Source organism: Oryza brachyantha, chromosome 10, assembly GCF_000231095.2.
Source record: "Oryza brachyantha chromosome 10, ObraRS2, whole genome shotgun sequence".
NCBI lineage: Eukaryota > Viridiplantae > Streptophyta > Magnoliopsida > Poales > Poaceae > Oryza > Oryza brachyantha.
In genome coordinates, this window is record NC_023172.2 from 10,251,701 (window position 1) to 10,274,200 (window position 22,500).

General features: G+C 43.5%; 3 protein-coding genes across 4 annotated transcripts; all 3 read left to right on the forward strand.

The window, feature by feature from the left end:
• Positions 1-7,124: 7,124 nt before the first annotated feature.
• LOC102717005 lies at positions 7,125-7,640 on the forward strand. The gene has a single exon (XM_006662308.1). It carries the CDS (start codon positions 7,140-7,142, stop codon positions 7,638-7,640), a length of 501 nt encoding a protein of 166 aa, XP_006662371.1. The 5' UTR covers positions 7,125-7,139.
• A 4,997-nt stretch (positions 7,641-12,637) lies between these two features.
• Positions 12,638-20,366, forward strand: LOC102717283 (E3 ubiquitin ligase PARAQUAT TOLERANCE 3-like). Of its 2 annotated transcripts, none has more exons than XM_015841514.2 (15): positions 12,638-13,563; positions 14,207-14,306; positions 14,515-14,593; positions 14,689-14,849; positions 14,981-15,060; positions 15,312-15,374; positions 15,459-15,615; positions 15,724-15,872; positions 16,068-16,235; positions 16,312-16,614; positions 16,899-16,943; positions 17,109-17,358; positions 17,600-17,728; positions 18,447-18,624; positions 19,501-20,366. In XM_015841514.2, exons 1-15 carry the CDS (start codon positions 13,398-13,400, stop codon positions 20,125-20,127), a joined length of 2,655 nt encoding a protein of 884 aa, XP_015697000.2. In that variant the 5' UTR covers positions 12,638-13,397; the 3' UTR covers positions 20,128-20,366. The 2 variants fall into 2 exon arrangements, with proteins under 2 accessions (XP_015697000.2, XP_040384022.1); XM_040528088.1 differs by having other exon boundaries at positions 16,902-16,943.
• A 1,518-nt stretch (positions 20,367-21,884) lies between these two features.
• On the forward strand, positions 21,885-22,465 carry LOC121055493 (late embryogenesis abundant protein 31-like). The gene is made up of 2 exons (XM_040527998.1): positions 21,885-22,145; positions 22,260-22,465. The coding sequence occupies exons 1-2, from the start codon at positions 21,885-21,887 to the stop codon at positions 22,422-22,424; spliced, it is 426 nt and encodes a 141-aa protein (XP_040383932.1). The 3' UTR covers positions 22,425-22,465.
• Positions 22,466-22,500: the final 35 nt, after the last annotated feature.

A 22,500-nucleotide genomic window follows, 5' to 3' on the forward strand; every position in this document is an offset into this window, starting at 1 on the left:
CTGATGATGATGGGCCTTTCATGGGCCTCTTGCAAAAAAAAAGAACGAATAAGTTCACATTCTGTCCCTCAACTTTACATCGAGTCTACGAAACATCCCTAGACATCAATACCAGAAATCTTCACCCCTCAACTATACAAAAACCATGCAATTTTAGCCCCATAACAGCATATATTCTTGGTTTTGCTGATGTGGCATCCTACTCAGCAAAAATAAAGTTAAAAATATATATGGAGCCCACATGTCAGCCTCCCTCATCTTCTCCTCTTTTCTTCTCAAATGTCGCCGTCGGCACATACCTCCGCCACTCCCCTGATGCTGCGCTACGGGCCGCTGAGGAGTGCGTAGTCCAGGCCGCGAGGATGTGGACACCGGGAGCGATGGTGTCTAGCTTGAGGATTTCCGACGCGCAGTAGTTGGGACCCTAGCTCGATCGAGAACGCCACGACGCGCGGCCGGACGGCGACTTCCTAACATGTAGATCATGGCTGCGAACAAGGAGCTTCTGCCGTTCGAGCATTCATCGTCGGCGGCGAGCTGCAAGGCGCGGTGCGCACGCAAGTACGCAACTGCAGCTGCTGGGGCTAGATATTTTAGAGAGCTGGTTGTTAGTGAGTTTGTTCCCATAGATGACGGTTATATTCTTGTTTTGGAATAAAAAGTTAGTAGCAGCTAGGAAGTTTCTTAAAGGTTGGAGTACAAACAACAAGAATTCCCAAAATGAAGCAAAGAATGTGTTGGAAGATAGATTTAGAGTTTTTTTTTTGATAACCAAGCTGACACAAGAGATCTTTCCTCAGATGAGTGGAAGGAGAGATATGAAATTAAAAATGAGTTACAGTAGAAGTATGAGATGGAATGGAAGAGTTAATTTGGCAGAAAGGAAGTGGGGTGCAATGGCTCCTTAGGGAAGATAGAAACACTTCTTTGAGTTTTGAGTTCTGTCTTCCATGGAAGAGTTAATTTGGCAAAAAAGAAGTGGGGTGCAAAAGCTCCTTAGAAGAGAATACTATTACCTTAGAAAAGGATGGAGAGATGATTAGTGACTAGAAAGACCTGACTAAACACATAGTTGATTTCTATAAAGAGCTGTCTAGAGAAGATGATCATCCTTAAATCTATCTGAGTCAACAAATTTGGACAGATAAATGCACGATTGGAGAGGGGGACTTAGTGAAGATTTCTAGACCTTGTACTAGGGAAGAATTGAATAAAGTTATTAAAGGTACTAAAAATAACACTACCCCTGGTTTCGTGGTTTCCCAATTCAATTCTACAAAGATTTTTGGAATGAGCTGAGAGAGGGTTCCTTAGAAATGCTAATTCTTTTCCATAATGGGGAGCTATATTTGAAGAAGCTTAACTTTGAAACATTAACCCTTGTACCTAAGATTGTAGATGCAGCTAGTATTATAAGCAATATATGCCAATTGTGTTCTTAATGAGTGTTTTAAAGTTATTAGCAAAGTAATTACTAATAGGCTAACTAAGGTGGCTGATAGAATCATTTTCCCCACTCAAATTGCTTTTATACCTAGAAAATTTATTTTGGGAGGTTGTGTGGTTTTACATGAGGTGATTCATGAGCTCAAAAAATCTGAGGCTTCTGCTTCAACTGAAACATTTGTTGCCTTTTCGTTTCCTGGTTGAAAAATGCATCATGATGTATAGATCAACATAAGACTCTTCAAGCTATTGTCTCTCGTCACCGTGAGAGCAGAGTGTTAATTTATAGAAGTGCACGAGATGATTGATCGCATCTTGAACACCTGAAACTTGTGCGTGCAACATGACGACGCACTCTGCGAAAGCGATAAAATGCCAGCGCTTTTAGACGGCTCTCAACGAGCCCATCTATGGCGCTCTCTACTTTGTAACATGCGGTAGAAATGAATCTAAGCGATTGATCTAAGGGTTCAGATTTATCTCTACTACCACCTTACTTTACGGTACTAGAAACATGGAGGTGCATAATTATCCCCCAAAAATATAGGATTGAGGGGTAAAACGATACATTTCTTCTTTAAAGGATGTATCGTCAAGTATTTTCTAGAAAGCGATATGATACGATATGATAAATGGACGAAAACATCTTTATCTTTTGAAGATTTGATAAAATCCTAAATAGCAGCATTACCCCTAATTGCTAATATATCCTTATAAACCAATGGTCCAAATCTATTCTATTGGTAATATGATGATGCAAGTAGAGAACACCATATCAGTTCTACCAAAGAATATTAGCTAAAATTGTAACCTACGAGTTAGATACCGAGTGTGTTAATAAGATGTAAGCACTGTCTATTTCTCAAACATGGCCGCCAGAAACCAATCAAGCACGCAATATGCACAATATTCTATACTATTAACTTCTTTATAAGGTAAACTCTTCCAAACATTTATGCAGTAAATTAGCAGGATTCATTGGGCCCGCTCGGTATCGATGGAAAAGTGCCTCCAGAGTGTCTACAATGGTCCGATCGGCCGTCACACCGTTCTCAAGGCTCATCAGTGTTGTCTTTCTGATTTGCTCCCCCTCTGAGTCCCCCGAGCCCCTGTTGCCCAATGTCTAGACATCAACAACTCCATCGCCAGCTGCATCTGGTACACCTCCTACATGATGAAGTCATACCCTCCTGTCTTTGCTTCCGACACAGTCACAAACGATGACACCTCTTCCGCCAGGAATGGTGGCGACAACGATGAGGTCATGGATGTAGCTAGATTCAACAGCGCCGTGGGCTCATGCAACTAGTGCAACCACTTGTTCATAAAGGAGATCGTCCTCGTCCTCGTCTACGAACAACCGATGGCGGAGCCCTAGGCTTCATGTTTCAAAATCTTCCTCTCTTGTTCGATGATGTGATCGAGAAGTGAAATGGGGCAGAAATGGAGAAGACAGAGAAATGGAGGGGTTTAAGAAAAAGATGTCGAGGATTAGAGTGCTAAACAGTTTGAGACGACATAATTAACAAATAAAATTTCTATGGCTGCTAACTTGGTTGCTAGCGAATATAATGTACAACCCGAGCTACCAAAACACACATTGTTATTCGCCAGGCAATGGTTTTACATGAGTGATATATATAGGGTAGAGTGGGAATATGGATGCACCACCAAATATGGATTATACTTCCCTAGTTAGCGGTCCCTCACTAGTTCCAAACCGAGTAGGCCATCGACGTGAAAGAGAACACTGAGCAGGCCATTGACATGAGAGAGGATAGCATTGATCCAGTGAGGAATGGAAGGTAGTATGTCCTTTCTCAATGATAATCGTCATCTTGTCATACTTCATATTAGATTTTAGTGAAACATGGTCATTGATTTTAGTGAAACATGACTTTCACCAGTTTGTTGACTCATGTAACTTCCAAAATTATATAGACCATTTATATTAGTAGGGTAATGGTGATAAATGAAGCGTGGCTACATTTTGATGATAACAAACTATTGATATCCAAATTGGGCTATATTGGATTTAAAGAAAGTGCAAGCTAAATTTGAAAAAAGCCAAAGTTTCCCCAAGGAAAACTAGTTTATACACCATTGTGTGGCATCTTAGACCACCAGATGGTGCACCATGGACAAAAGAAAGTTCAGTCGGTCTGACAAACTACCCTGAGTCTAAGTGCAATTAAGACAGATCTCGTGTTTCCTTGCATGGGCACGAGGTTTGCTGAGTCATAATTGATATCTAAGTCAAATAATACATAGAGAAGGTACTACAAAGTCAAGACTATGTCTCCTATAAATATGAGAAAATCTAACAAATGCCATTGACAAACACTTAATTCTAAGAAATGCCATCGATGAGTGTAAGTTCTACAAAATGTCATCGTACAAACGAATTTGTCTAAGAAATACCATCGTCCTTAGGGTTCCGTCAACTTTTTCCGTTAAGTGCTATAATATGAACAGTGTATTTAATGGCAGAAATGAATGAAACTCTCACGACGATGTCATTTCTTAGACAAATTCGTTTGTACGATGGTATTTCTTAAAACTCGCATTCGACAATAACATTTCTTAGACTTAGACGTTTGTCCATGGATTTTTTTAGAGTATCTCTATAAATATATGTGAGTTCAAGGCTAACTGAAACAACCACCAATCAATAGACAAAATCAATCTTCTATCCCGACCATCTATATCACAGATCTTACTACTTCTTGCTTCATGTATCTTATATTTGTTGTTCACCTCTCAACCACTACTCGTTGTCTTTCATCTTTGCGGCATTAGAGGGTGTCCTAACAAGCTTGATGAGCCTAGGACAAAACAACATGTAGTCACCCTAACGGGGTCCCTCCTAGGTGAACATTCAACGACATATACCCCCTGTAGTTGTGGATCACACACAAGGTTCTTAGGTGTGACTTGTAGTGGTCTGATGGCGACACAAATAATATCATCATCTAATGATAGTGTTGATACAATGCATCACTGGGATATGTTTTTCTTTTGCTTGTTTGTTGGCGCTCATCGGTTAAAATTTTAGCTAAATATTAATGAGAATAAGAAAAGCCAGTAATTATGCGATATATGAATCATACATATTCATTGAATAATGACTAGTAATAGACTTCACTAATGCAAATGGTACATAATATTTTTAATAAGGAAATTCTTTATTTGCTACGGAAGTTAACTAGTTTCCTTATTTGTCCCTCAAGAGTTGGGTTCTTTTGTACGCACTTGTTTGGTGCTTCCCATCAATGTATTTTTAAGTAGCACGTGAAAATGACTAATGTACCTTCTCTTCATCTTGTGTTCCGGTTACCAAACCGTGTTACTCCCGCTGTAAAAGGGCAAGATAGATACAACATACTTTCACCTAGGAGTATTCATATATTGGCATATTCTCACGGAGTGTACTAAGGGCCTCTTCAATTTGGAGGAACTAAATGGTTTCATGTATCCTATAAAATCCTAACATTTTAAAGAGGCCATAATTAATCGGTGGAACGGATTCCTAGTCATATTTTATGGATGCAAATGTAATTGAAGAACAAGATTTCATCATGTTCATAGATATAAAACATGATTTTATTGTGCGCACAAATGTTGGAAATCAACTAAGGAAACATCAGGATAAAATAATAAGAATTGTGAAATAAGATATAAGGAATGAATATGTTTTCGGAGGGATTTTCACACCAATTATTAATAAGTAATGGTGTTGTCAAGATAGCAGTAAAATGTACTTATATATCTTCTATTTATTGACATCATATCTTTTAATCATCCGTTTACCTTGCATCACAAACAAACATACCATGATTAATCACAACCTTTGATTTATTCACACAATTGAACATGCCTTCCTCCGTAAGCAGCCTTGCCAAATCCTCGTGATCACATCTCTCTTCCTTTTCACGAATATTCCACTTTTCTCCCGTGTCTATAATAACCCCACCTCTTGTTGTCCGCACATTCCTCCTCCCATCCCTAGCTCCATTGCACACCCAAATCATCTACCACTTCTAGATCTACACTTGCCCTCTTCTTCTCTCTTCCACAATATCTTCTCACCACTCCGTGGAGAGCTTTCCATTGACGGTGCCTCCCCTTATAGTCTAAGGAAGCTCTACTTGGGCTTTGTGAAATTATTTTTCCTTCCTCCATCATTGGTTCCAGAATAGTTTCTGCTTCTGCTAAGACATCGGTATCATTTATTCCATGACTTCTACTATCTCACATACCATCTCATGTTCCTTTGATAGTGTTGCATATGTACAATTTTGACAACAGAATCGCTATTTTCTTTGAATGAAGGAACCCATGTGGTGTTTTGAGCGTTTTGAGACCATCATGTTTCAAGATTGGAAATTGGCGATACTACTGGTATGGAAAATTTGTATTAGATTAGTTCCCATTGATTGTTTAGATCAACTTCATTCAATCACTATAGTTTACAATAATCTCAACATAAAGTTGAAATTAAGATTTTGTACTATATATGGAAGAAACTTCTCGTCTAAAACTAAATGATTATGTGTTTGGGAACCAAGTGATGCTCAGTTGGCTGACATAGATGTCATGCACATAGCCCACATGGGTTCAATCCTAAGTGATTATAAAAATCTTAGTGTCCCACCATTGGTTGTGTACATTGTGTATATCTAGTGGACACAGAGGCAAGTCTTATCCCATCTTTTAAAAAATGACCATGTGTAAGGTGATACTATTGTTTAGTTCATTACACCTGTTCATGAAGACTGGTACGATTGCTTGTTAGAAAAAGAATCATCAACTAGGTCCCTCAAGTATCTTGTGTATGTTTCTTATAGGCACTATCAATCCTTATCCTTAAAATTAGGACAAACAATCACTACAAAATAATAAAGCACATCTAGCTTTGCGTGCAGACAAATTAACATCTAAAATCAACAAAACCATCTTTATTAGTCACTTAAATGAAGTATGACCGGGTGTGACACAACACTTGACGTGGCGCACAAAGGACAAACCTAACTTTTGATCTTCTAGTACACTTTTCAGCAATATACTCCCCAAACTGATTAGTGATAATAGGACAAATACAAAACTAGTGTGCGCACAAAAGGATGACTTGTGAGTAGAGAAAACAATAATATAGAATAGATCCTTGCAAATATGACATGTGTAGATGGACTTTTAGCACAAAATTACATAGTTACAAGCGCCGAAAGATCCCTTCCTGATACCTCACACATCTTTTTATTTTCTTGCGTAGATTGTCCTTTTAGCAACCACATAGTTAAAAACACCAAAAGAGCCTTCCCTTATATCTTTAAAATCTTTACAGTTACTTGTTTAGATAGACTTTAAGCAGAAAACTAAATAGTTACAAGCGCCGAAAGTGTCCCCCTTATACCTCTCACATCTTTATAATCCTCCAAAAGCTATCTTCTTGAAAACTTTGCCACGTCACGATGCTAATCTCATCACATCCAACAATGAATGTCTCATCTTGGGCTTGTTGATCTTATCCTTCCCTTCCAACAAGCCACGAACCTTGTGATCACATGACCTTGACCTCCTATAAAATCCCTCTCCGTAGTCCTCGAAAGGCATTGGGTATTGATCAAAGAAAGTATCTACTCCTTGTAGTTTGTTGTGTGCAAGAAGTAGGACAGGAATTAGCTTCTGTAGCCATGACAAAGGTGCAACCGCAGTCGGTGGAATCAGAGCCAGTGAGGAAGCTCCAACGTTTGCCACGAGTGTTTAGCCGTGTGTTGGAGCTTCCATTCCCAAGAAATACCAATGTTGGAAAGCACTTCACCTCCAACGCCGACTATTTTTTTGTGCCACATGGTGTTGGTGGTGAACCTGATGTTGTTCAGGTGCACATTGTGAAACTCGAGCGGTGGGATATCACTAGGGTGGTGGTGCACATTGGGACTGGGGAGCCAGACCTAAAGAATGATCTTGTGTATGACAAGTGGCGCTTCCCCCTAGCTGAGACATCCATTCTATCAATGATCATGGCAGGGTATGTGAATGGTCAGCTTGTTGTGGTTGTGCCTAGGATGGATGTAAGAGGTGATGGTGGAAAGGAAGAGATCCCAACATGGCCCAACATCAATAAAATAGGAGGAGGAGATGGAGACAAACGCGGGCCTTGTGGTGGTGCAAGCCACATTCCAACCAAGTAGCAACAGTGTTGGGGGTAACAATGCAACTATTATAGTACTATACTAAGAGTTTTTCCATTAAGGTTTAACCCATCTTGATGCCCAAACTCTAAGTAGCACCGACCACCATCTTTGTTTTTTTGGGTTTAAAGATGGATAGAAGCTTTTTGTGTTTGTTTTGGTTTGGTTCTATCAATTTAGTTCAATCAAGGTTGGGTCAGAGATCCATGCTTGGTTCTATTGGTGTGATTGTAATAGTCAGTTGGTACTGTGGACAAGGAATGTGTAATAAAAAAAAATAAGTATGCAACTTTGAGTGTGATTTATCTGTGATGTTGATTTTTACTTCATTGAAAATCAAAGTAGACAAGATTGAGCCTTCAAATATTTTGCTAGTTATCGCTAAATATGGGATTCATGCTCAAATTGATATGGGGACCAACCAAATATGTGATAAGATAATAATATCTTGTCCACAATATTCTAATATGAACAATAGCCACTAGACAATATCTTGTGCAAAAGGCATGTGATTTTTATCTTAGCACCAACTTTGATGCTCTTTGTCTTTCAGCATGCTCATTATATGTTGCTCCATGTTCTGTACAGAAATATTTACAACAAACTGTATACAAGAAGAAAACTTTCATTTGGATAATCATGAAAATAGATTGAAAAGGTCCTAGGAAAGAGGGGGGAGGGGAGTAACTGTAATGTCATCTTATATAATTGTGCTTAATACAACCAAATGGAATTGATTTATTACATCTTTTTTGTGTATGGGTCTATGGATGTATAACTTTCTAAGCTTGCTCTTCTTTCCTACAAGGGTAAATTTCATACATGCCAACTACCTGAAAAGTTGTCATCCCATCTTTTCATTTCTACTTATGTTTATAAGCCAAAATTTGAATATTCAACCTTATATTTAGAGTTAACTTTGAGTTTTTTTTTCATCGAATTCTTTTTTCAGTCTTGGCTTCTAAATCTCTAAGAATACATATATAAAAGTTTTATTCATAAATTATTTTTCATTTCTAAATATGTCGTTTGGCTTTTTCCATCAAAAAGCCAAACGATCACCCTATGTGTAATTGCACATTCCATAGCACTAGAGCCTAGACAACCAGCTCCATGTGAACTTTGGCTCTGGCCCAAATTATAATAATTATCATAATCAATTAAGCACAAAGTTGATATGGACAAATTCCGTGCTAGTAGAATTATGTCCTATTCATACTTTTATTGTTACTGTTATAATGTAGGTCTTTTAAGGCTTTGAAATTCTCTAAAACTTGAAAAATACAGGTTAGATATACAATGTCTAAGGCTCTATGGTAAGAAACCCAAGACCGATATGATTTAAATTGCTTCCTTGTGTTTCATCCGTCCAAGCAAATACTTGTGTCTTTTTTTTTGTAACCAATATAGGAGAAGGGGTGGAACTACCTACTGGGCAGGGTGGGGCGACCGACCCATGTCTCCCCACCTCACATCCCCTTGCAGCCTAGCCCAAGAAGGCAACCCACAAGCCACGACAATGGTCAAGCGAGACAATGAATGAAAGAAGCGATCAAAGCGACAACATTGGCCACAGCGCAAATTAGCAAATAAACCAACCAATCATTGTGCTATCCTACCACGTCAATATCCCTTTTGCCTTCTCCCTACCCAACCTGAACACATGCTCTCTATTTGACACTCTCTCTTCGTGAGTCCACGCTCCTCCCGCACTTACCCATTCTCACCGTGCACTTCCAACATACTGGTGGTTGAGATTCTTGTCGTCGTCCATTCTTCAACACGTGTAGAGTTGCAAAGGTGGCATCATTGCTCTCATCATGAAAACTAAGGTGTCATCCTCACTTGTTGACCATATACTTCTCGCGTTGTATGCAGCAACAGTACACCACCACGACGCTTGCGAAGGTCCAGATGGAGGTCCCTGAGCTGCCCCTGAACTTAAGCTCCACATCCACCACCCTCGGTGAGGCGATTGTTGCGGCTATAGTTCCCACGTAGTCAGACTTGATAGCATCGACACCATTGAGATAGAGGCAACGGTGATAGGCATCGAGTTTGGTACATGTGGATGTGCCAAAAACTATAGAGGCCTCAAGGTTCATCTGCTTTTTCTACACAAGGTCATGTCCCTTAATCTAGTCATCGGCTTGAGATTGCTAAAAGTTAGCAACACTGGCTCGAGGAGGCTCATGACCTTGGCTTCCTCCCCACCTGTAACAAGATACTCCCTCTAGGTCCGCTGCCACCATCTCCTGCTTGGCCCTCACCCTCGGTCTCCACCACCATCATCGCAGAGGTCATTGGATCTGCCGGATCGATGTGACCTCTCCACAAAATTAGAACACTACAACCTCCACTAGGTCATCATGTAGATCATTAGGAAGGGGCTGTGAGAGGTGGAGGGTATGTTGAGGTGTATCCTGACAAGCGGGTATATAAGTTCCATGTACACACCGTAAAGGATGAGACCACCATTAAATTGATTTGGTTTTGATATTTTGAGGGCGGTTCCGATTAGGGTTGGCAATGGGGGTGGGTCAGAGCCGTGTTGGCCAAGAACGTCCCCGATCCCGATGACCCCCGTTCCTGACCGAGGCCTCATAGGTGGATGATACTTGACATGGAGGTAGAGCCGAGGGCACGGAGGCAGCAACCGCATGTGGGCGAGCTAGGGGCGGGCGTGCAAGGCAAAGCCGAGGGGCAGCGGCCGTGCAAGGGCACAATATAGCGGCCGTGTGAGAGCGACGACGAGTACGCACGTGAACCTGAGTGGTGGCAATAGTGAGTGAGTTGAGGAGGAGGGGAAACTATGGAGTGAGGGTTTATATATGATGCTACAATAACTGAGCTATTAGAGCATCTCCAAGAGTTTTGTAAATTTTGTTTCCCAAATCTTATGTTTTGAAAAGTTTCTAAATAATATAGGAAAAAAGATAAGCTCAATCTCCAATAGTTTGGGATAATTCACTTGTCAAAATTAAAATTAGGCCCACAATCTGTTATTTTCACCCCGGTAGTTGGAGGTGCATAGGCAGAGAAAAACCTGCATTGCCTCGTTACGCACGTTCATCGCCCAGCACCCCTCGGGATCAATCACGCGCACGACGAAAATGGACAGCACATCAACATTAGATAGATATATGCTGTGCATGCATGTGTCGGCAAGTGCTTGCTTACGGGATTAGGAGAGGACGCGAGCCCTCTTCGCCTGTGACTAGTTGGTGGCGCCGAGCACGGCAAGTGTTGAAGATGTGGGCTTGGGGATATCCCCTGCACGTGGTTGGCATGCAGCAACCGTGGGCCCCACCCGAGCCCCCGAAAAGAAGGGGGCAAAAGGTTCGGCCCCATCAAGGCCGCGCGTCCCGGGGTCGGGCCCGAAAGGAAGGCCGCAAGCAAGAGCATGGAGGGTCGGGGCACCCCGACCCTCTTGGGTGCATGGGTTGCGGCCTATGGGCCCACCACGCATTGGGCGTGGCCTCGGCGCCTGATGACCGCATTTATTGCGACAAAAGGGGTGCCTGGCACTTCGTGCCGCGCTCATGATGGGCACGGGCACGCCAGCGCTGCATTAAATGCGGCGCAGACATGCGCCTCTTTCCTATTCTCCCCCGGATAAAAAGGCGGGCTGGGACAGGCCATCCTGACAGCACAGTGACATCCCTGTCACTTTGAGGGTGGCCATTCCTCCCACCATAGTCGTTGCATTAAGTACGACGGACGACTGCAAGGAGGTAGGGGGCTACTCGGCTCAAGTTGGTGAGTTCCGAGGAGCACCTCACTCTCTCCTCTCACACATACTCGCTGATAGACGAGACATGAGGTAGAGGATGTGGCTACCATGCCTCACCCACTCCCTGACAGACGGGACCAGACGGAGGGTAGGACGACGTTAGCAAGGCCCTGCCACATATTTTGGGGAGAATGAGATCTACTCCTTGCCGACCAAATGATTATCTACGTAGCAGCTGTGGATAGGGGTTATAGCCGCATACTCGCTGATAGACGAGACATGAGGTAGAGGATGTGGCTACCATGCCTCACCCACTCCCTGACAGACGGGACCAGACGGAGGGTAGGACGACGTTAGCAAGGCCCTGCCACATATTTTGGGGAGAATGAGATCTACTCCTTGCCGACCAAATGATTATCTACGTAGCAGCTGTGGATAGGGGTTATAGCCGTTATGGTGTCCCCTTGCCCATATAAAAGGAGACTTTAGCTAACTTAGACGAGGACTCCGACCGGGAAAAAATAGAAGCTTGTAACACATTCACTCACATAGTGCTCAAACAACAAGAGTAGAGTGTTACGCCTCACGACGACCTGAACTTGTATAATTCCCTCTATCTTCTAGACGCCCGTCAACGAAGAGCCGATTCTTGCATTTATTTCCACATTCGTATTGAGGCTTTTGGGCCCTAACTCTGCACCCTTGGGCCGAACTCACAAAGGGGGTCCCATGGATCCTCGCTTAAGGAGCTCACGCTCCAACAACAAGGATCCCACATATGGTGGCGCCAATGGTGTAAGGCAAATGGAGAACGACGAGGAGGAAGGAGAAGGATAAGTGAGCGAGAGAGTGAGACGGCTTGAGGATGACAGCGTGCGGGAGAGATAGACGTTGTCGTACTTTTCTGTGGATGCGCATGAAACTTCGACTCCCAAATATATGCGCAAATGAGGAGATATACCAAATGGCTAAATTTGGGAAAGTGAAATGACAAACCATTAGAGAATTTTTTTTCAATTTACCAAAAAAAAGAAAGATAGAAAGCAGGAATAACAAACTCTTGGAGATGCTCTTAGATTTGGGGGGACGCGTGAAATTTGCCAACCCTAATTCAGAGTTTACGACATAGGGAGGAAATCCGAACATGAGCCCATTGGGTTGCTTGCTTTCTGCCTCATCTCCCGACCCAAGCCCAACTGGGCCCAACGTGCCAGATTTAGGTTCATCCCCCCATTCCCCTCTCTTCCCCAAATCCCAATCCCTTTCCCCACTCCTCCTCCCCTCTCGACGAAGCGAGGAAGGGATAGAATCCCCCGACGCGAGCTCCAAACCCTAGCGCCGCGCGCCTCCGCAATCCAGCCCGACGGTTTCCTCCTCGATCCGCTGCGCCCTCCAAGTCCAAGGGCGCCCCCCGCTGTTGAAGCGGCGGCGGTTGCGGCGCGGGAGGGAGAGAGAGGGAGGGAGGGGCGCCTCCTCTTTCGGGCGGGCTCTCGATCTGGAAGGCTCCCACCTGGCGCTTCCTCGGCGCCCCGCGCCCGGATCTGCAGCGATCCGGGAGGGGACGGCTCCGGCGATGGCGGTGGCGATCCTGGCGTGGTAGCGCCCCAATTCGGAGGCCTTCCCCGGTGGGGGGAGGGAGAGTGCCGGAGGTTTCGTGGGGGTTCTCTCCGTGCGGGTCTCGCCCGTGGCGTCTGATCGGGATCCTCCTCCGGTGGTGGCTTCTTCGGCAGCGTTTTAGGAGAGCAGGCGCCCGGCAGGGCGGTTGAGGCACAAAATTGCTTGCTTGCTTGTACATGTTCATGTGTTTATTTGTTTGCCCAATTTGTTCCGGTTTAAAGCATCAGTTTTGCCGCTCAATTTAAGGGCGAAGACAATTTCTTTGCTAGTTACTTCTGTTCTCTATCGAATTATCTGCTCTATTACAGAAGAAAAAGAGGGGGGAAAGCAATCAAAAAAAAGAGAAAAAAAACAAAAAGGATAAAAAGATAAAATCAGAAGAAAAGAAAAAAAAATAGAGTGGGTAAATGGCTGTATATTACAAGTTCAAGAGTGCCAGAGATTATGACTCGATACCAATCGAGGGGCAGTTCATCTCGGTTGCCAACCTGAAGGAGCGGATTTTTGAGTCCAAGCATCTCGGGAGAGGCACGGATTTTGACCTCATGATTTCGAATGCGCAGACTGACGAAGGTTGGTTCTTCTCAGCGGTGGGCCTTTGTCTGATTTCTTGTATGGGTGAATGTAAGCAAGATGATAAGGCCAAATAGCATTGTGAATTTGTGATAGACCTAGGTTTTATTTTTGTTTCCTCTGTACGTTAAACCTGGGACTTTCTGATTTGTGCAGTCAAGAGTTCTGCATTGGTTCAGTTGTATAACACGAAAGTTGGTGCTCTACCTAGCTATTATCATTTATAACCTTAGGGAGGAGTTGAATTTTTCGTTATGTTATAAGTTTGCTAGGACATTTGTTGTGGATGACTTAACTATAAGCTGGATTTGAATCTCAATGGGAAACAAATATTTGGATTCCTAAAAGATTTTGGCAAAGTCGAGCAATCTGATTGTGTTTTTTGGTTGTTGAGCGAATGCACCAAGTATTGCCCTCAAGATTTGTTCTTTTGTTTGCAAATAGGGTAGTACTTGTTTACCTTAGCAAGAAATTGTGTCAAACGTAGGGCACTGAAAGTGAAATGATTCTCTGGCTGAGCACTAGATTTTATTTACCTGTTAGATTAGTGAACTACGTTTTGAATATCTTTTTCTTGGTGAGATTTGGGATGGAGCTATGTAGCTGAGGTTAAAATATTTCCCTGTGACATTTGCACTTTCAGAATATGCTGATGAAGCTACTATGATACCAAAGAACACATCAGTGTTGATTCGCCGGATTCCGGGACGACCAAGGAAGCCTATTGTGACAGAACCAGAAGAGTACTGACTTGAATTCTTGATCCTTGATTCCATAATGTGCACATATCTCATAATTCACATATATTTGGAGTCAAACCACATTAGTGGTCTGAGGGAACTTGCTTCCAAATATTTATACATGACTGAATCATGCCACTGAATACGTTTGGAGTTAGTTTCCTTAAACTTTCTAGTGAGCACTTTTTGAGATGCTCATTCATCTCTGCAGGATAAAAGTGGCAGAAGATAGGGTAGAAGAAATCATGCCTTCTGGTAGCACTTTTCTTGGTGATGCATCGATGAAATATGTAAGAATAAGGCCTTCTGGTCTTCAATACTATTTACCTCCACAGCATCTGCCACTGAACATATGGAGCTGATATTCAAAATATTGAAATTGCAGCCTGAAGAATCTGAGTGGGATGATGAGTTTGGCAACGCTTTATATGTTTCTGATTCAGTCCCTTCACAGACTGCTAGCCAGGCAGTTGATGATTCTGAAAATAAAGTCGATGAAGATAGTAAAATAAAAGCTCTTATTGATACTTCTGCACTTGACTATAGGTGAGTGATGTATTAGAAATTCACCACATTGACTGCTTAAACTACCATTACTTCTACCTCTAATAGGGTATTGCTAATTAATTATTTTTATTCTGCTATTATAACCATTAAACCGATGGTCATGCTTTCAGTCAAATTCCTGATGGCTATGGTGCTGGAAGAGGCTATGGAAGAGGGATGGGTGGAAGAATGATGGCTGGTCGAGGTTTTGGTAATCTTTCTACCTTTTCTATTGTTATTTCTTGTGCAATATTTAAATAGAGCTTTGCAATGTTTAAATTGACCTTATAAGTAGCAGTAGTATCACTGATCTTTTGTACATAAAGTGCCATATCTAACATTTACAACATGCATACCTATTGGTGCAGTACCATGCTTTGTGATATGCCATATGCTTGTTTGCCCTTCTTTTCCCCTTATGATTTTCCCATTCCCTTATGATTTCTCCTCCTTATTCTCAAGGACGTGGTCTGGAACGTAGGACACCTCCTGCAGGCTATGTTTGTCATCGATGTAAAGTACCTGGTATGATGATGACTTCTGTCAAATCTTCGGTGATGGAATATTACACATTTGTGCTTTATTATGACTCAAAACTTTTGTTTTCAGGTCATTTCATTCAACATTGCCCAACAAATGGTGATGCTAGATTTGACATGAAAAGGATGAAACCCCCAACTGGCATTCCAAAATCTATGTTGATGGCAACTCCAGATGGCTCGTATGCACTGCCAAGTGGGTCTGGTGCTGTTTTGAAGCCAAATGAGTGAGTGCAAACTGCAAAGTTTTAATCGAATTACTTCTGTAATATGAAAAAATAATGTTACATCTGCTTAGTGCAGAGAACAAACTTCTTACTTTTGTTTTGTGATAGAGCTGCTTTTGAGAAGGAGATAGAGGGATTACCCACAACCCGCTCACTTGGTGATCTTCCACCAGAGTTACATTGCCCATTATGTAAAGAAGTAATGAAGGATGCTGTTCTAACTAGTAAATGCTGCTTTAGGAGTTTCTGTGATAAATGTAAGTTGTGCTTATGAAACACATACTTTTTTAAACTTATTTTTAGCCAGTGGTGCTGCTGTCATATTGTAGAGTTCTCTTTTTTGTATGGACTACCATATTGTTTTTTTTTTCCATTTCATTTTCGTGATCTTAAATTTTCAAGCCTCAAATAAACACGTTTTTTAATGAGCTGGCATAATGTTTCTTTGGCAGGCATTAGGGACTACATTATAAACAGGTCGATGTGTGTTTGTGGTGCCACGAGCATATTGGCAGATGATCTTCTTCCAAATAAAACTCTAAGGGAGACAATCAGCCGGATATTAGAGGCACCACCAACTAGCAGTACGGAAAATGTTGGAAGCATGGTGCAAGTACAGGGTATGCACATAGATCTATCATGTGTATTAGCTGCTCAATTCTTACAGTTTTTAATTGATGCTAGTACCTTGCGTAGACATGGAATCGGCTCTACCTGTACAGCCCAAGGTTAGGTCTCCTGCTGTTTCTGCTGCTTCAAAGGATGAGCCAAAACGAGCACCTGCGACTGTAGAAGAGTCTCCAGATGCTGAGAGCCATAGCGGAGTGAAAGCTACAACTGTTGATTTGAGTTCTTCAGATAAGAAGGCCCCCACAGCACCAGCTGTACCAGATGTTGTTGAAGGAACAATGGAATCTAAAATTTTAAAAGAAAAAACACCAGAAGCAGCGCCTATTGTTGCAAAGGAGTCGCAGGAAAAAATGCCTGCAGGTGAACAAGGTGAAATTTTTTGTTCATGTTTCTTTCAGCTAGCCACTGCGTGTGATGCATCTTCCCTGCCAACTCAATTTTGTAGAGAATTACAATGTCCTCTCTTTTTTTGCCAAATCAAGATTTAAGAATAGATGTAAGCGCAAGGCCACAAGCAATAAAAGCTGAAACAGTATGAAAGAGTTGGCTGTGGCACTAGTAGTTCCTCAATCCCTTTGCTAAAGTGCATGCATATGTATTCTGTTACATTTTCAGTTCCTTGAAATAATAATATTCTTTTATTGTATTTTCAGCAGTAAAGAAAAAGAAGAAGAAGAAGACACGTGCATCAGGAAATGGTAAGTTTGGGTTACTTGTAACAATATTATAATAAGCTGAAGTTACAAGAGGCAGCTTAAATAAACCAAATGATCTTTGAATTTCTGTTAGAGCACACTTAACATCTGTTTCTGTATCTTTATTTTATTTGCTAGTTATTCAAACATGGATTTTTCCATCTACAGCTGAGGACTGGAAACCATATCAGGACTTTGGAGCTGAAAATTTTGCTGGGATGCCTTTGGGTCCGGCAGGAGGCTTCAATCCTTACTGGGGAGGTGGGATGCCATTGCCAATGGATTACATGGGTACACCATTTCCTGGTCCCATGCCTTATATGGGTTATCCACCGGGTCCTTTTGACCCTTTTGGTGGGGCAGTCCTCCCACAAGATCCATTTATGCCCCCAGGATACATGATGCCTGGAGTTCCTAGGTATATCATTTAGGAACATTTGATACACTTTTTCCTCGGAATGACTGTTTATAGATGTATATCTTAAGTCTGCCTCTGGAAGTTTAACCGTGTATAAACTACAAACCTTATTGCTGTTTTTCTTCAATGTGGTGGGAGATGTGGATTATGTCCATGTTTTACTTGGCTAAGCAACTGTCCTGTCTTCAGATCATCTTGTGCTAACGCCAGTGCTGAATTATCTTGGATACTTTATTTTCAGGAATCTTTCTGAATTAGCAGTTAATAGCATGGGAATGAATATGGGCCCACCAGTTGTTAGCAGGGATGAATTTGATCTCCGGAAACCTGATAATAGGAGGAGACGAGAAATGGAGCGGTTCAATGAAAGGTGACTGTTCACTTGAGATCATTTTCAAATCTTCCCCTGATATATTGTCCAAACAATGAAAAATTACTCAATTTGACTGAGTACCTGGTGATTTTTCTGTCTTATCTTACCATTTGCTAGGAATTAAACTTTTCTGTTTGTTGTCATTCCATTACTTTGCTAAATGGCCTTTTGAAATTTTGAGTTATGATAACTAATAATGTCACTTTCAAATTCCCCCAAGCTTGAAAGTGCCCTGGTAGGATCCACACTTGTTTTGTTTTGCCCTATCGCATGTACTTCGCCCATCCCCACCTGGAACTTGATGACGCATCACTTTTATTTCTTCAGTGGAAGTGTCTTCACTCCTCACAGGAGGGGTAAAAGGTTTAGGGCACATTTTCAAGTCCCAAGTCATCATAGGAGTGGTCAACTGGCTGTGATAGCCTGATAGGTGGAACAAATCTTTGAGCGTTGGCACATGGGTTGCTGCTGGAAGTACTTCCTATCTATTATCAAAGTGGAGGTTTTGCATTTGCCACACTAAATGTATAAAATATCATTTCTGCTATTGATATGCTCATTTCATTTCTACCGCTGAGTACGTTTATTTGTGTTTGCACAATCAGGAGCTGGAGTCCTACTACTAAACTGAATTTCAGTTGCCATATAGCAGTTATCACAGTAATTTTTCCTGCTGTGCTTTTCTTTCAATGTTAACCAGTTATCTCTTTTGCAGGGAGAGGGAGCGTGAACATTCCCGCGAGAGGGAACGAGAGAGGGAGAGGGAGAGGGAGAGGGAGAGGGAGCGAGACCGGGATCGGGATCGGGAGCGCGACAGGGACAGAGAACCTCGGAGAGAAGCGAGGGAGTCATCAGCAGCCAATAACGATAGTACCTCGATGAGGCCGAAGGCTGTATGTGTTTTCCTGTCAATTTATTATCTCGCAAAGTTCTGTACTATTATCAGTTCCAGTTCCATGGTGAACATATGGGCAGCGGCAGCAGCAGTTGTGAGGAAGGCCACTGCACTAGCACTAGACAGCAAGGAGAGCATAGATGGAGCCATATGCCTTTTTGCACGGCCGATTCAGTTCTTTTTACCCGAACAACAAAGGCACTCCGTTTACGCCCCCCTCTGTTCTGTTGTGTGCGGCACGCGTTCGTTTACTGCAGTTGGGCAGTGTTCTTGGCCGACCCCACCAGTATTGCTGGATTGCAAGCAGCAATCGCTACGCTATTTTGCCATGTTCGCTTGCTTGCTGTTGTGTGTTCATCCACATCTTCTCTATGTTTTTGTTTCATCTTGTCGTCGTTTTCTTTTCCTGTACTCGGTATGCCTTTGGTAGATAGCATGTCTGGTATGCACAAGTTAGTGGTAGTTACTAGTTCATATGTTTATGTTGTTCTTTTCCATGTGTTATGCTGGCTAAATTTGCCTTTTCTTCTCCTTTCTCATTTTTCTAAAAAAAAATATAAACGCATTTATATTATCTTATTTCTGGCTTTGATTACTGCATAACCTTTTATTCTCGTAGAGCGTAAATCGCAACACAACTGGATGTCAAACAACTAAATTTGCAATACCAAAACCTTCCGCGGATGATCTGTATATTCCTACGTAAATTTTCTGTACGTCTGTTCGTTGGTGGGTGGGTGCACATGCCTGGTGGCAGTTTCTCCGCCGTACGATGTTCATCCATTGGATAGGATGTAGACCTGCTGTAGTAGAAGTAAATGTGACACTGACTTGTGGGCCCATGATTATTTTTCTCTCTCTCTCTCTGTTGCAGAGGTCAAGGTCGCAGCCGGACAGGTCGGAGCGAGCGGCGCCGCCTCCGCCACCGGCGGCCAGCCCCGACCGCCACTCCCGCCGCTCCTCGGGCTCCGGCAAGAAGCGCTCTTCCTCAGACCGCTACGACGACCTGCCCCTCCCGCCGCCACCGCCTCCGCCCCCGTCGCGCCACGAGGCGGCGGAGCACGCCCACGCGAAGGCGGCGGCGGCGGCCGACGCGCGGGCAAAGGCCAAGGGCAGCGTCTTCTCCCGCATCAGCTTCCCCGGCGACGGCAACCCTTCCGACGCCAAGCGCAGCCGCAGGTCCTCCTCCGACAAGCCCCCGGCGTCGTCGTCTTCCTCCTCCAAGAAAGCGGCCGCCGAGGACGACAGCCGTCACCACCGGCGCCACCACCACCAGCGGGAGGCGGCCGCCGCGGTGGAGGAGGAGAGGCGGAGGCCCGCGGCCGGAGACTACTACGGCGAGGAGGAGGAGGAGGAGAGCGAGGAGGAGCAGCACTTCAAGCGGCGCCCCTCGTCGTCCTCCAGGCGGGAGCGGGAGCAGGAGGCGCAAGACGACGAGCCGCGGCACTCGCGTCGCTCTAGAGAGCGCGGCGGCGGCGGCGGCGGCCACAAGCGCCGGTGAGACGCCGCTGTCCTCCCTGCCTGCGGCTGGCATACTCCTCGATCTTTTGTCCGGCGACGAGTAGTGGAAGCAGCAGCTTATCTGTGTGTCGTCGCCGGCGGTGCTTTGTCGGTGTTGTACATTTTCGCCCTGAGAATTAACTTAAATTAATCTGCTGTTTTTTTTCTTTTTTTCCTATGATCAGATCGTTCGAACAAGAGGATGGCTATACAATAAGCATATGGCCTTTGCTATATTTCTATTTTACCATTCCTAAGTATTTAAAGCGTTGATTTTTTATACATATTTAATTAATTATTTTATTCAAAAAATTTACATAATTATTAATTATTTTTTATTTTTTTATTTATTGTTAAATATACTTTTATGTATCCATATAACATATTTTTTTAAAAAATAAAATAAACAGTTAAACTACATTAAAAGTCAACAGTAAGGAATATTTAGAGACATATTTACAGACACAAGAAGCATCTGCTTACGAGAATTCTGACTTATACGCGCCCAAATGATACATTCGAGAATTTTTCTTGTGTAACTTTTCATGTAATTTTCGTTTCTTAAATATGTGCGTCCACACATATGTATATATGCATTAGCAATTTTACCTTTTTCTAAAATTATTCATAATTTGCTGTAACTTAGTACTGCAGAAAAATTTGCGCTGAGTTAATTTTTTACATTGTTTCATATTTTTTATATTTGACTTTTTCCGAATTGACTGATGTTTCAATCAGTAAAGAATCGTTGTTTCGTACGTGAAAGTTAAATGTTTGCCTACGTAATTCAATTGTAGTTTAATATTTTAATTATTGAAGCACCTTTTGGTACTGTCATGAAACATTTTTTTGTTAAGAGATAAAACATTGGATATCGATGTTTCGTCTGTGAAAGCTAAATGTCCAATCATAATACCATCGCGTTCCAATAATTTAGTATATTGAAATATTTTTCGCCGTAGTCATAAAACACAATTCATAATAGCACTGGAAGGTGGCCGGCCCCTTTGATTGAGGCCCTGTTTAGTTCATAAAAATTTTCAGTATCAAATCTTTAAACACCTAAATAGAGTATTAAGCATAGATAAATTAAAAAACTAATTGCACAGTTATATGAGAAATCGTAAGACGAATCTTTTAAGCCTAATTAACATATGATTAATCATAAGTATTGCAGTAACCCACATGCGTTAATGACAGATTAATTAGGTTCAAAAGATTCATCTCGTGGTCTCCATGTCAGCCGTGAAATTCGTTTTTTCATTCTTGTCCAAAAACCCCTTCCGACATCCGATCACACGTCTGATATGATATGCAAAAATTTTCATTTCACCAACTAAACACCCCCTAAGTTTTCATTTCTCCTCTCCACCCTTGTGATTTTGATAACACCTGGAGAATTAAAATATATTATCTACATATTTTATGGGAGCTATTCAATTACTAGTAACGTCTAAAAAACGATAATTTCGTCCTTTTCCAATACATAATCGACACATTTTCTTTCCGTCCATCTGGGGGATAAACCTTCGTCCCGGTGACCCGGTATGGTGCATACCTCCAAGCCGCTGTGCGCGCGCCACCTCGCCGTGACGCCGCCGCCGACGTGCCTCGCCATGCGCGCCTCCACGTCTCCTCCCGCGTCTCTCCGTCCCTACCACTACCACTGCTCACCGGTGTACCCTACAAATCACCAGACAAGCCATCTCGACTTTCCAAGCAAGAAATGATCAGTTGCCGGCGGCGTGAGTGGTGGTGATGGACGGCACGAAGATAACGATCGGCGAGGCGCTGGAGGCGACGGCGCTCTCGGCCGGCGACCGGCCGGTGGAGCCGAGCGACGCCTCGGCGATCGAGGCGGCCGAGGCACGCGCGGCCGGTCGGCCGCTGCAGGACGACGGCGACGACGGCGCGCCGGCGCAGATGGGATGCCTCGCCGCGAGGGCCCGCGCTGCCGCCGACGCCAACGCCCTGGCGGCGCGCGACGAGGACAAGACCACGCTCGGCGACGTCCTCGCGGTACGTACGTTCCATCGCCATTTCAGATCGACGCGCGCTCGTCGTCGTCGTCGGTTTGATTAACCTTGGCGCGCGCCGGGGCCGCGGCCGGCGTGGCGTTGTCTCCGCGTGCAGGACGCGACGGTGAAGCTGCAGGGCGCGGACAAGGAGGTGGAGAGGGAGGACGCGGCGCGGGTGGTCGGAGTGGAGGTGCGCAGCAAGCCCGACGCGATGGCGCGGCCGGGCGGGGTGGCGGCGTCCATCGCCGCGGCGGCGCGGCTCAACCGTGGGCGGCCGTAGCACGTAGAAACCCACGGCCGAGCGGCGCCTGGCATACCATTTCTCTGCGCCTTTGTGCCTGTATACTGTATAATGT

Coding starts and splice junctions, on each gene's coding strand:
- LOC102717005 (XM_006662308.1), top strand. CDS start 7,140: ATGACAAAGGTGCAACCGCAGTCGGTGGAATCAGAGCCAGTGAGGAAG.
- LOC102717283 (XM_015841514.2), top strand. CDS start 13,398: ATGGCTGTATATTACAAGTTCAAGAGTGCCAGAGATTATGACTCGATA. Junction 14,307..14,514: donor ATTGTGACAGAACCAGAAGA/GTACTGACTTGA, acceptor TCATCTCTGCAG/GATAAAAGTGGCAGAAGATA. Junction 14,594..14,688: donor GTGATGCATCGATGAAATAT/GTAAGAATAAGG, acceptor TTGAAATTGCAG/CCTGAAGAATCTGAGTGGGA.
- LOC121055493 (XM_040527998.1), top strand. CDS start 21,885: ATGGACGGCACGAAGATAACGATCGGCGAGGCGCTGGAGGCGACGGCG. Junction 22,146..22,259: donor CGCTCGGCGACGTCCTCGCG/GTACGTACGTTC, acceptor CTCCGCGTGCAG/GACGCGACGGTGAAGCTGCA.